Source organism: Spermophilus citellus (assembly GCF_964194105.1).
Source record: "Spermophilus citellus genome assembly, chromosome: 4".
NCBI classification, from domain to species: Eukaryota; Metazoa; Chordata; class Mammalia; order Rodentia; family Sciuridae; genus Spermophilus; species Spermophilus citellus.
Window position 1 is genome coordinate 137,623,019 of NC_138185.1, and position 13,799 is coordinate 137,636,817.

The following is a 13,799-nucleotide window of genomic DNA, read 5'->3' on the forward strand; positions in this document are numbered from 1 at the left end:
CACAAGCAAGAGTTGGTAACTCTTATGCTAAGTTTAAGAACAGACAAATCAGCAGAATTTACTAGGTATCATCAGAATTATCTGACTGCCAACAAGCTGTTTTGGTAATAACCGAGCTATTTTTTTTTGGTACCAGGGATTGAGCCTAGGGGTGCCATGTCCCGAGCCCATTTTTCTACTTTATTTGGAGACAAGGTCTCGCTAAGTTGCTTAGGGCCTTGCTAAGTTACTGAGGTTTGCTCTGAACTTGAGATCCTCCTGCCTCAGCCTCCTGAGCTGCTGGGATTACAGGCATGTGCTACTATGCCCTGCATAACTGAACTATTTGATGTACACAATGTCACATATTTCACCTCTGCCAGTCAGCACTTAGGAAACATTTAGTTAGTGCTTTTTAATATTTTTTTAGTTGTCAATGGACCTTTATTTTATTTATTTACATGTGTTCTGAGAATCAAACCCAGTGTCTCACACATGCTAGGAAAGTGGTCAACCACGGAGCCACAACCTCAACCCCTTAGTTAGTGCCTTTAAAAAAAATTATATATGTGTGTGTGTGTGTGTGTGTGTGTATTTTTTTTAGTTGTTGATGGACCTTTATTTTATTCATTTAGCAAGTTTACTATCCTCTTGTTCAGAGAGCAAGGCATTAGCAGCTTTTATGTCTTGGTGAATTTTCTTTTCTGATTACAGGTAGTCCAGACCTTTCAAAATGTCATTTAGCATGGTATCGATCTATAACTCTTATGGAAGACCCAGTGCTGAACCACCACCCAGGTATTTCATTATTACCCACAATTTTGAACTCTTTAAATATGAGCCATAGTATTTTGTCACACGTGAGCTGTCACACTGAGTTGTCACATAGTTTTCCCACATACCTGTAACAGCTCATCACGGGAGATCTTGTCATCTTTATCCAAATCATACAGTCGAAAAGCAACTGGTTGGGAAAAACAAGAAGTTAGTGGAAATTCTGTAGTGTCTTGTTCCTTCTCAAGGAACTAACATGCAAAGCTGAGCAAGGTTGGTGCACATCTATAATCCCAGCGACTCAGGAGGCCGAGGCAGAAGGATTCACAAGTTTGAGAGCAACTTAGTGAGGCCCTAAGCAACTTAGCAAGACTCTGTCTCAAAATAAAAAGGGCTGGGAATGTAGCTCGGTAGTTAACCAACCATGGGTTTGATCACTGGTACTAAAAACAAAACAAAAACTTAACCAATACCAAAAAAACAACCCTTAAGGGGTTCTGTAAGTTAGGCTACTTCACACAACCCATCAATTCCACTGTGCACCACTCAGAGGAAACCAACAATAAGAGCCACAAAGCTGACTATAAATGTTGCTCTGGGGCCCTGCACAAGAATCAACTCAAAATGGGTCAAAGACCTAGGAATTAGATCAGAAACTATGCAATTCCTGGAAGAAAACATAGGGTCAGTACTCCAATATTTAGGCACAGGCAACAACTTTCTCAGAAGGACTCCTAAAGCTCAGTAAATAATGTCAAGAGTTAGTAAATAAAATGACATCAAATTTAAAATCTTCTGCAAAAGAAAGGAAACAAGAATGTAAAAAGAGAACTTAAAGAGTGGGAGAAAATCTGCTAGTTACTTACAGAGGATTAATAACTAGAATATATAAGAACTCAAAAATCTTTACATCAAAAAATTAAATGACTCAATTAATAAGTGGACAAATGAATTAAATATTTCTCAAAAGAAGAAATACAAATGACCAAAAAATATATGAAAAATTGTTCATCATTAGCAATTAGCAAAATGCAAATCAAAACTACACTGAGATTTCATCTTACTCTGATCAGAATGGCAGCCATCAAGAATACAATCAATCAGCTGGGAACATAGCTCAGTTGGTAGAGTGCTTGCCTTGCATGTACAAGGTCCTGGGTTCAATCTCCAGCACCACACACACAGAAATTAAAAAAAAAAAAAAAAAGGAATACAAACAACAGTAAATGCTGGAGAGAATATAGAGTAAAAGGAACACTTTTACACTGTTGGTGGGATAATAAATTAGTACAACCACTATAGAAATCAGTACAGAGTTTCCTCACAAGACTAGGAATGGAATTACCATATAACTCAGCTATACCACTCCTGGATATTTATCTTAAAGAATTAAAGTCATCAGGACTGGTGTTCTGGCTCAGTGGTAGAGTGCTTGCCTAGCATGTGTGAGGCACTGGGTTCCGATTCTCAGCACCACATAAAAATAAAGGTCCACCAACAACTAATAAAATATTTTTTAAAAAAGAATTAAAGTCATCATAGCATAGAAATACAAACATACCCATGTTTATACCAGCACAGTTCAAAATAGCCAAACTATGGAACCAGCTTAGGTGTCCATAAATGGATGAATGGATAAATAAAATGTGCTATGTATATATGTATACACACACACACACACACACACACACACACACAATGGAGTTTTATTCAGCCATAAAGAAAAATACAATTGGGCTGGGGATGTGGCTCAAGTGGTAGAGCGCTCGCCTGGCATGCGTGTGGCCCGGGTTCGATCCTCAGCACCACATACAAACAAAGATGTTGTGTTCGCCAAAAACTAAAAAATAAATATTAAAAATCCCCTCTCTCTCTCTCTTTAAAAAAAATTTAAAAAAAGAAAAATACAATTATGTCATTTGCAGGAAAATGGATGAAACTTGAGAACATTATGTCAAGCAAAATAAGCCAAATTCAAAGATTAAGGGGCTTGTTTCTTTTATAGAAGTCAGATAGGAAAAAGGATGAGAAAGGTGGTGAGAACTCATAAAAATCAAAGGAAAATCAGTAGAGAAGAGGAAAGGGACCAAGAGAGAGAGGAGTGGAGGGGAAGAGGAAATACTAGGGAATGATATTGGCCAAATTACATTGTGACACTGTATGCATGTATAAATATGTAACAACAAATTCTACCATTATATACAACTACAATGCACAAATAAAAATATGGAAAATAAAGTGTTGCTCTGGGAATATATTCTCTTTGATAAATTTGTGCCAAATTTCAAGTAATTCCCTACCATTTGGGAGTTCTACAGGTCAAGAAGTTTCAAATAAAAACACCAAGGCTCTGATGGTCTCCAGGTTGTTTCATGTTTCTCTCTCCTAAATAATAGATGAGTTTTCTAGAAAGTAGAATAGATGAGAACTTTACTTGTGTTCATATAAGAGAGAGAATTTAGGAGAGAAAAAAAACATTCTGTTTTTGAAGAGCTATCATGTAAAGTATAACAACACTGGGTGATTATGTAGGAACTGTGAGAATTTCACATTAAGGAGGTGAAATTGTCACATAGATAAATTTACAATGATTTTAAATCATGTCAAATAAGCCATGAATATTTATGCTTTTCAATAGGGAAATGCCAATACTAAAATGCCCAATGCTTAATATCTAGAGATATTAAGATCCATGGATTTAGATCCTGACTTGGGAACTCATTATCTAGTAAAATACAGCAATACACACTGCTCACTCTAGTAAGTGCTATAATACATTCATAACACTGGGTGAAAAAAGTGTAAGGTGGATGTGACTTTCTGGTGGAGTTGGTGAAAATACTAAGGGAAAGTAAGCCTTAAAGACAAATAGCAGGGTATGTTGGCACAGGCTTGTAATTACAACTACTCAGGAGGCTGAGGCAGGAGGATCACAAGTTTGAGGTGAACCTGGGCAATTTAGCAAGATCCTATCTTAAAATAAGAAATAAAAAGAGCTGAGGATCACGCACATCATATAGAGCACTAATCTCTAGGATATATAAAAAACTCAAAAAACTTAACACCAAAAAAACAAATAACCCAATCAATACATGGGCCAAGGAATTGAACAGACACATCTCAGAATATAAAATCAATCAACAAATATAGGAAAAAATGTTCAACATCTCTAGCAATTAGAGAAATGCAAGTTGAAAGTACACTGTGATTTCATCTCACTCCAGTCAGAATGGCAGCTATTAAGAATACAAATAACAATAAGTGTTGGCGAGGATGTGGGGAAAAAAATGCACATTCATACATTGCTGGTGGGACTGCAAATTGGTGCAACCAATCTGGAAAGCAGTATGGAGATTCCTTGGAAAACCTGGAATGGAACCACCAATTCACACAGGAATGTCTTAAGGCAAAATACATAAGGGCTGGATTTGTAACTCAAAGGTAGAGTACTAGCCTACCATACACAAGGCCTTGGGTTCTACCCCCCTGCACTAAAAAAAAAAAAAAAAATCACTCACACAAAAAATACTGTACTTGGGGCTGGGATTGTGGCTTAATGGTAAAGTGCTCACCTAGCACATATGAGACACTGGGTTCAGTCCTAGGCACCACATAATAATAAATAAAATAAAGGTATTGTGTCCATCTAAAAAAAAAAAAAAAAAAAACTGTCCTCACTGGGCACAGTGACACATTCCTATAATCTCAGATCTTGCAAGGCCAAAGAAGAGGATGAGAAGTTCCAGGCCAGCCTGGGAAACTCAACAAGCCTCAAATCAAAACCACCCTAAGATACCATCTCACTCCGGTAAGATTGGCAGCCACTATGAAGTCAAACAACAACAAGTGCTGGCGAGGATGTGGAGAAAAGGGTACACTTGTACATTGCTGGTGGGACTGCAAATTGGTGCGGCCAATTTGGAAAGCAGTTTGGAGATTCCTGGGAAAGATGGGAATGGAACCACCATTTGACCCAGCTATTGCCCTTCTCAGACTATTCCCTGAAGACCTTAAAAGAGCATACTACAGGGATACTGCCACATCGATGTTCATAGCAGCACAATTCACAATAGCTAGACTGTGGAACCAACCCAGATGCCCTTCAACAGATGAATGGATAAAAAAAATGTGGCATCTATACACAATGGAGTACTATGCAGCAATAAAAAATGACAAAATCATAGAATTTGCAGGGAAATGGATGGCACTAGAGCAGATTATGCTTAGTGAAGCTAGCCAATCCCTAAAAAACAAATACCAAATGTCTTCTTTGATATAATGAGAGCAACTATGAACAGAGCAGGGAGGAAGAGCAGGAAGAAAAGATTAACATTAAACAGAGACATGAGATGGGAGGGAAAGGGAGAGAAAAGGGAAATTGCATGGAAATGAAGGGAGACCCTACCCTCATTGCTATACAAAATTACATATAAGAAGTTGTGAGAGGAATGGGTAAATAAACAAGGAGAGAAATGAATTACAGTAGATGGGGTAGAGAGAGAAGATGGGAGGGGAGGGGAGGGGGGATAGTAGGGGATAGGAAAGGTATCAGAATACAACAGTTACTAATAGGGCATTATGTAAAGTTGTGGATGTGTAACCGACGTGATTCTGCAATCTGCATTTGGGGTAAAAATTGGGAGTTCATAACCCACTTCAATCTAATGTATGAAATATGATATGTCAAGAACTTTGTAATGTTGTGAACAACCAATAAAAAAAATAAAAAAAGAAAAAGAAAAAAATTTTTAGGTTGGGGTCCATACAGTTCGGTGTTACAACACTTGCCTGGCATACATGAGGCCCTCATTAAAAAAAAAAAAAAAAAAAAAAAATCATCCTCAGGTTGGGGATGCGAGAGCACTTGGGGAAAAAAATACTCATTTTATAGATGCCATTAATCAATAAAAGGAAAAAGAAATCAACTGGGTCTCATCAAAATTAAAAACACTTCCTCAGCTTAAGTCCGTGTTAAGAAAGTGAAAACAAACTATAGAGAGGGAAGAAAAAATATTTGCAAACCACATATCCATCAAGGACACATATTTAGCATAAAGAACTTTCCAACCTAACACTAAAAAAAAAAAAAAAACAATTCAATTAGAGCATGGGCAAAGGACATGATTAGACATTTGAAAGCACATAAGATGTTGAACATAAAACCACATAAAACCACAATGAACTACCACTACACACCAATTAGAATGGCTGAAATTTTTTAAAAATCACAATTAGCAAACCATTAATCTACTATTTCTAAATTTTGGCATTTCAAAAATATTAAATACATACAATCAAACAAATATAACCTTTTAGGATTTTTTTTACTTAGTATATGTGTGTATCAATACTTATATGTATCAATAGTTCATTCCTTTTTAGGGCTGAGCAATATATAAAGCTGCTATAAATTTTCACGTACAGATTTTTGCATGATCATGTTTTCATTATCTGGATTAAATGCCTAGAAATGGGGGCTGGGATGAGGTTATGGCTCAGTGGTAGAGCACTTGCCTAGCACTTGTGAGGTACTGGGTTCAATCCTCCTCACCACATAAAAATAAATAAATAAAATAAAGATATTGTGTTCATCTACAACTAAAAAAAATTTTTTTAAATGCCTAGGAATGTACCTTCTGATAATGGTAGTTGCATATTTAGTGTTTTTTGCGGCAGAGTATTGGGAATTGAACTTAGGGGCACTTTACTACTGCGTCATATCTCCAGTCCTATTTTATATTTTATTTAAAGACAGGGCCTTACTGAGTTGCCTAGTACCTTGTTTTTGCTGAGGCTGGCTTTGAATTCCCAATGCTCCTGTCTCAGCCTCTTGAGCTGCTGGAATTATAGGCATGAACCACTGCACCTGATATATATGTAGTTCTTTAAACTGCCAAACTTTCCCAAAGTGACTGTACCATGAATGTTCAAAACAGCTTTATTTGTACTAGCCCCAAACTGGAAACAATCAAAATGCCCTTCAATATGTGAGTGACTAAACAAATTGGTACAACCAAACCATGAAATAAACAAATCCAACAAAATGGAATGAATTATTGAAAAAATGCAAGAAGCCAGGCATGGTGACACACACCTGTAATCCCAGCGACTCAGAGGCTGAAGCAAAAGGATTGCAAGTTCAAAGCCAGTCTCAGCAACTTATCGAGGCTCTAAGTAACTTAGTGAGACCTTATCTCAAAATAAAAAAATAAAAAGGGCTGGGGATGTAGCTCTCAGTAGTATGAGCCCCCTGGTTAAATTCCCAGTCTGCTTCCCTCCAACCCCCCAAACTATAGAGTTGGGATAAATTAATGGTTGCCAAGGATTAAGGACTTTTTTTGGGGGGCGGGGGGTACCAGGGATTGAACTGAGGACACTCAGCCACATCCCCAGCCCTATTTTGTATTTCATTTAGAGATAGGGTCTCATTGAGTTGTTTAGAACCTTGCTCTTTGCTGAGGCTGGCTTTGAACTCCAGATCCTCCTGCCTCAGTTTCCTGAGCCACTGGGATTAGAGGCATGCACCACTACACTTGACCCAAGAATGAAGAATTGAGGATAGGAGAGGGAGAGTGAAGGTGTGGCTATAAAGGAGTACAAGTTATTCTTGTGGTACTGTATCTTAAACGTGGAAGTGGTTACATGAAGCTACATAGGTGATAAAATGGAATACAACTTCTCCCCTTCTCTCTCTCATTTATACACACACACACTTCCTTGGTCTAATGTGAATAAGCTCGCAGATTGTATCAATGTTAATTTACAAATTTTCCTGTTACATGATTATTAAGTAAGATGTTATAGCTAAGTCAACCTGAGTGTACAGTATATGGAATCTTCCTACCCATATTTTTCAATTTCCTGTGAATCTAATGATTCCAAAATAAAAATTAAAAATCTACCAGGTATGGTGGCAAGAGCCTATAGTTCCAGTTACTAAGGGGTTGAGGCAGGAGGATCACTTGAGCTCAGGAGTTGGGAGGCCAACTCAGCCACAGCGACACTCAGCTGGGCAATACAAGACCCCTACTTCCGTGTCTCTCCAAAAAGAAAGTAAAAACAAAAGAGAAATCCATTCATATGGTTCTCTTTGAATATTTCTTCCATGGGGTTTGTTGATATAAAATAGATGTCAGACCAGGTATAGTAGCACAGGCCTGCAATTACAGCAAATAGGAGGTTCAAGCAGAAGGCAAGCCTTAAATTTGATTATTAAGCTTCAATGAAAAGTCATAATGAAAACAAGAAGAAGCTGAAAGAGCCCTGTATCATAATACTGGCTACTTCTTTCTTTTGTGACACGAATTCCTGTCTTTTGGATTTAGTGAGGCCCTAAGCAACTAAGAGAGATCCTGTGTCAAAATAAAAAATAAAAAGTGGTAAAGTATCGCTTGGATCAATCTTCAAAAAAGACATAAAAATGTACAAAAAAACATAAAAATTAAATAGATTTCAGGATGATATTTAATAAGGGCTACCTTGTTACTCTCTTGTATACAATGGCACCATAGGTTAGAAAATCCAAAGACAGGAATTTATGTTACAAAAGAAAGAAGTAGCCAGTATTATGATACAGGGCTCTTTCAGCTTCTTCTTGTTTTCATCATGACTTTTCATTGAAGCTGTAATAATCAAATAGCTGATATTCTGGTTGAGTGGAAACTCGGAGGCATAGTGAATACAAAAGACTCAATGCTCAGGTTGCTGGGGATGTGGCTTAATAGTAGAGTTCTTCCCTAGCATTTGTGAGACTCTGGATTCAAGGTCCAAGACCACAAGAAAATAAATAAATAAAGACTCATACTCAGAACCAAAAAGGATTTTTGACAGGCCACAAATGTCTGGACTAAATCTAACAAAATAAAAGGTAGGGGGATAAACCAAAGTGCTGCACTTGGGTCTAACAACACATATAAACACTATCTATAGGCAAATCTAAAATGATGCCACCACACATGCTGCCTGTCTGCCTTGTAGCATCTCTACCCTCACCCCAAAGCAATAAAGTATTAGGCTATGGCAACAATAGCACAACATTAGAACAAGAATAATTGTAATCTGGGGTTGGGGTTGTGGCTTAGTGGTAGAATGCTTGCCTACCATGTGTGAGGCAGTGGGTTCAATTCTCAGCACCACATATAAATAAATGAATAAAATAAAGGTCCATCAACACCAAAAAACATTTAAAAATAAATAAATAAATAGATAAATAAAGATAAAAAAAAAAGAATGGGGCTGGGGTTGTGGCTCAGCGGTAGAGCGCTCGCCTAGCACATGTGAGGCCCTGGGTTCAATCCTCAGGACAAAATGAAAATAAATAAATAAAGATATTGTGTCCAACTATAAAATAAATATTTAAAAATTATAAAAAAAGAATGCTAAAAATAAAAAAGAATAGTTGTAATCCACTTGTATGCTAATAAGAACACATCTTGGGAACAATATTTCATTTTGGAGCCCAGAGATAAGGCTAGAGCACATTTATAAGAAAGCAACTAGTAGTTTGAGGGCACAGTTATTTTGTTGTGGTAATAAACATAAAATGTTTTATCATTTTTAAGTTTATAGTTCAGTAATTTTAAGTATATTCACATTGTTGTGAAACCAATCTCCAGTACTGTTTCAACTTGCAAATCTAAATAAAACTCTATATCCAATAAAATCCCCTTTACCCCATAAGGAGGATATTAAAAGAACTGGCATAAAGCCGGAAGAAAGAAATACTGGGTTTAGAGATTTATTTCCAAATACATAAAAGCCTATCATGTAGAAAATTTATGCAATGAGGATCGGGGAGACATTTTCAGTTCAAAAAAAAAAAAGGGAAGATTTTTTCGTTTTGTTTTTGAGATGAGGTCTTGTTATGTTGTCTGGGCTGGTGTAAAATGGCAGAGCTCAAACTGCAGGGCTCCAGCAATACTCCTGCCTCAGTCTCCTGAGCATCTGGGACTACAAGCCTTACTGGAAGGGAGATTTTTTTTTTTTTTTTTTTTTTTTTTATTGAAGATTGAACCCAGGGTTGCTTTACCACTAAACCACATCCCTGGTCCTTTTTATTTTTAAATTTTGAGACAGGATCTCACTAAGTTTCTTTGGGCCTTGTTAAATTGCTTTATATGTTGCTGAAGATCAAACCAGTGCCTCGCAGGTGCTAGGAACCTGTTAAATTGCTGAGGCTGGCCTCGAATTTGCTATCCTCCTGCCTTGGCCTGCTGAATCACTGGGATTATAGGCATGTATCATGTGCCTAGTCCGAGGAAGAATTTTTAAAAAAAATTTTTTTGGTACAAGGGATTAAATCTAGAATGCTTAACCACTGAGCCACATCCACAGGCTCCCCTTTTAAAAATACTTATGTTTTAGTTGTAAGTTGACACAATAACTATTTTATTTTTATGTGACGCTGAAGATTGAACCCAGAGCCTGATGCATGCTAGGAGAGCACTCTACCTCTGAGCCACAACCCCAGCCCCTCCACAGCCCTTTTTAAATTTTTTTATTTTGAGAAAGGGACTCACTAAGTTGCTTAGGGCATTGCTAAATTGCTGAGGCTGGCTTTGAATTTGTGATCCTTTTGCATCAGCCTCCCAAGCCACTGGGATTAGAGGCATGTGCCACTGCTCCTGGCACTCAAGAAAAAAATTTTTTTAAAAAGAGATGCTTATGGGGCTGGGGGCTGTGACTCAGTGGTAGAGTGCTTGCCTGGCACACATGAAGCACTGGGTTCAATCCTCAGCACCACATAAAAATAAAATAAAGGTATTGTGTCCACCTACAACTAAAAAAATACATATTAAAAAAAAAAAAGAGGGCTGGGGATGTGGCTCAAGCGGTAGCGCGCTCGCCTGGCATGCGTGCGGCCCGGGTTCGATCCTCAGCACCACATACCAACAAAGATGTAGTGTCCGCCAAGAACTAAAAAAAAAAAATAAATAAATAAATATTAAAAAAAATTCTCTCTCTCCTCTCTCACTCTCTCTTTAAAAAAAAAAAAAAAAAAAAAAAAAGAAAGATGCTTATGTATGGTTAGAGCTGCTATAAAAAAAAGCTGTTATGGGCTGGGGATGTGGCTCAAGCGGTAGCGCGCTCGCCTGGGATGTGTGCGGCCCGGGTTCGATCCTCAGCACCACATACCAACAAAGATGTTGTGTCCGCCGAGAACTAAAAAATAAATAAAGATTAGAAAAGTATCTCTCTCCCTCTCTCACTCTCTCTTTAAAAAAAAAAAAGAAAGCTGTTATGGGGCTGGGGTTGTGGCTCAGTGGTAGAGCACTTGCCTAGCACCTGTGAGGCACTGGTTTGATCTTCAGCAACATATAAAGATAAAATAAAGGTATTGTGTTCATCTACAATTAAAAATATTAAAAAAGAAAAGAAAAGCTGCTATAAGGAAACAATAATTCCCTGTTTGAGAACAGAAGGGTTCTTGTAGATCATTTCTTCTTTTTTTTTTCCTTCTTTTTTTATGGTGCTGTATGATAAGCAAGTACTCTACCACTGAGCTACATTCCCAGCCTGAGAACATTGCTTAACCCAGGATCCACAGACAAAGGAGTATGTAAATATGAAAGGAAAAATAGCCTATGTTTTCCTTAAAGCTTCTACTAAAATTGGTATTTCCTTCTATTTATTATCTTGTATAGCTGATTTTTTTCTTTTTTCTTTTTTGGAACCAGGGATTTAACTCAGAGGCACTTAACCCCTAAGCCACAGCCAAAGCCCTATTTTGTATTTTATTTACAGACAGGGTCTCACTGAATTGCTTAGTACCTTGCTTAGGGCTTCCCCGTTGCTGAGGCTGGCTTTGAACTCGTGATCCTCCTGCCTCAGCCTCCTTAGCGGCTGGGATTGCAGGTGTGTGCCACTTCGCCCAGCACTTCAATTATTGATCAACTCTTGGTTTGTAACATTACAAGAAAATATCTGTTGGGTGCAGTGGCACAGGCCTGCAATCCCAGCAGCTCAGGAGGCTAAGGCAGGAGGATTGTAAGTTCAAAGCCAGCCTCAGCAATTTAGCAAGGCCCTAACTGGCTCAAAATAAAAAATAAAAAGGGCTGGGAATATTGCTCAGTGGTTAAGCACCCTGAGTTCAATCTCTGATATAAAAAACCCAAAAATTTCTACCATATTGGGGCTGGGGTTGTGGCTGAGTGGTAGCGTGCTTGCCTAGCATGCCTGACGCACCAGGTTTAATTCTCAGCACCACATACAAATAAAGATTCACCAACAACTAAAAATTAAAAAAAAAAAATTCTACCATATTAATGTCAAAGTCAGTCAAGCATTTAGTAAATATATGCTAAAATGCTAATCAAACTATAGATACAATTTTTTGCCTCAAATGGTATTTAGTCTTGAGAGAAGAAATTGGGATCCATTAACAAAGTACAAAAAATTTGAAGATAATTCATTAGAGTTCTATTTTTTTTCCTGTATTTGATTTTGTTTGTATTAAGTTTTCCACCTTTTTGGGAATGTAATCTCCTACCAAAGGCTAAATAATATGTTACCATTTTTGTTCAGAAATCTTTCCTGTCCTAAATAAGAAAGATTCATTTCAGTGCTTCTCAAACTCTATACCTTTATCAAGAGAGTGAATTTATACTTCTCTACCTGGGAAGATCTGGGGAAATAGCCCAAAGGCCACAAACTAAAATTTTAAGTCTCATGTGTCATTTTTTCAAATGCATATAAATGTGACATTACAGTTTGTAATTTATATATATATATTTTTTTTTTCCTTGTAAGAGAAGCTTGAGTTCAATCAGTTTCATATAATTTCAGTTTCGACTTGTGTTGAAAGAAAAGAGAAATTCAATTTCAACTTCTTAGAGAAGTGTTGCAAGGGATTGAGCAATATAACATGAATAAATGATGGCAGAAGGGAATTTTAAAGTATGCAAGGAAAGGAGGCAAGAGGCATGGGAACAAAAATTAAATCTTGCACTAACTTATGTCACATCTGGTATCTATCAAATTCTATGATGGGTAGAGGATTGTCATTATTCCCCATAGGGAGGGCATGGGTCTTGTTCACAACTGTCACTCTAGGACTTACTAGAGTACCTGGCACAGAGTAGGTACTCAGTGAATTATAATAATAACAATAACAGCAAGCAGCAGGTGGGCTGGGGATGCAACTCAGTAGTAGACTGCCTGCTTAGCATGTGGGAAGTCCTGGGTTAGTTCCCCAGTACCATACACATAAACAATAACAGCAACACAGCAGGTAACACTTATTGAGTACTTAGTATATATAAAGCACTATTTGAAATACTTGACATACATTAATAACTCCTTTAATCTTTACAACAACCCCATGCAGAATCCCATAATATCACACTTTACAGAATAGGAAACAGGCCTAAAGATCTTTTTTTTTTTTTTTTAAAGAGAGAGTGAGAGAGGAGAGAGAGTGAGAGAGAGAGAGAGAGAATTTTTAATATTTATTTTTTAGTTCTCGACGGACACAACATCTTTGTTGGTATGTAGTGCTGAGGATAGAACCCGGGCCACACGCATGCCAGGCGAGCGCGCTACCGCTTGAGCCACATCCCCAGCCCGCCTAAAGATCTTAATATGCCAAGACCCCCAAGGCCAAAAAGAGGTATAGCTAGGACTCAAACTCAGTCAGTTTAGCTCCAGGGTCTAAGCACTGAGTTTGCTCTTGTAAATGTTATTCAATGAATGAAGATGTAAATACATGATTTGTAAGAAATGTAAAGCAAATATTTTAAGTCAGATGACTTTAGCTCCTTACAGTGCAGTTTGTTGCTTCGGCTGTTGAGTGGTTCTGGTCCATTCACATCTTTGCTCTTTTCATTGTCCTCAATGGGTCGGAAATGAGCCAAAGTTCTCATGAATCCACGGAAGTTTACCTGGTCCTCTCTGGGAAATATGAAATACATAACATCATGTCAATCAAGGTCGTGTTTTACTTTTGTTTTTTTGAGAGCTTCACACATACTACATGAGCACTCTGCCAATGAGCTACATTCCTGGCCCCAGGGTAATCATTTCTTATGAACTCAAGATATAGGTAATAC

The 13,799-nt window shown here is 37.6% G+C and overlaps 1 protein-coding gene across 1 annotated transcript in view; it reads right to left on the reverse strand.

Moving 5' to 3' along the window:
- The window catches only part of CHP1 (calcineurin like EF-hand protein 1), a 55,972-nt gene that overhangs the window by 6,471 nt on the left and 35,702 nt on the right, over positions 1–13,799 (reverse strand). The window contains exons 4-5 of the mRNA XM_081291759.1: positions 13,514–13,641; positions 882–943 (exon numbers count right to left, since the gene is read on the reverse strand). Of these exons, the coding sequence (XP_081147885.1) occupies positions 882–943; positions 13,514–13,641 (190 nt within the window). The remainder of the gene's footprint in view (positions 1–881; positions 944–13,513; positions 13,642–13,799) is intronic.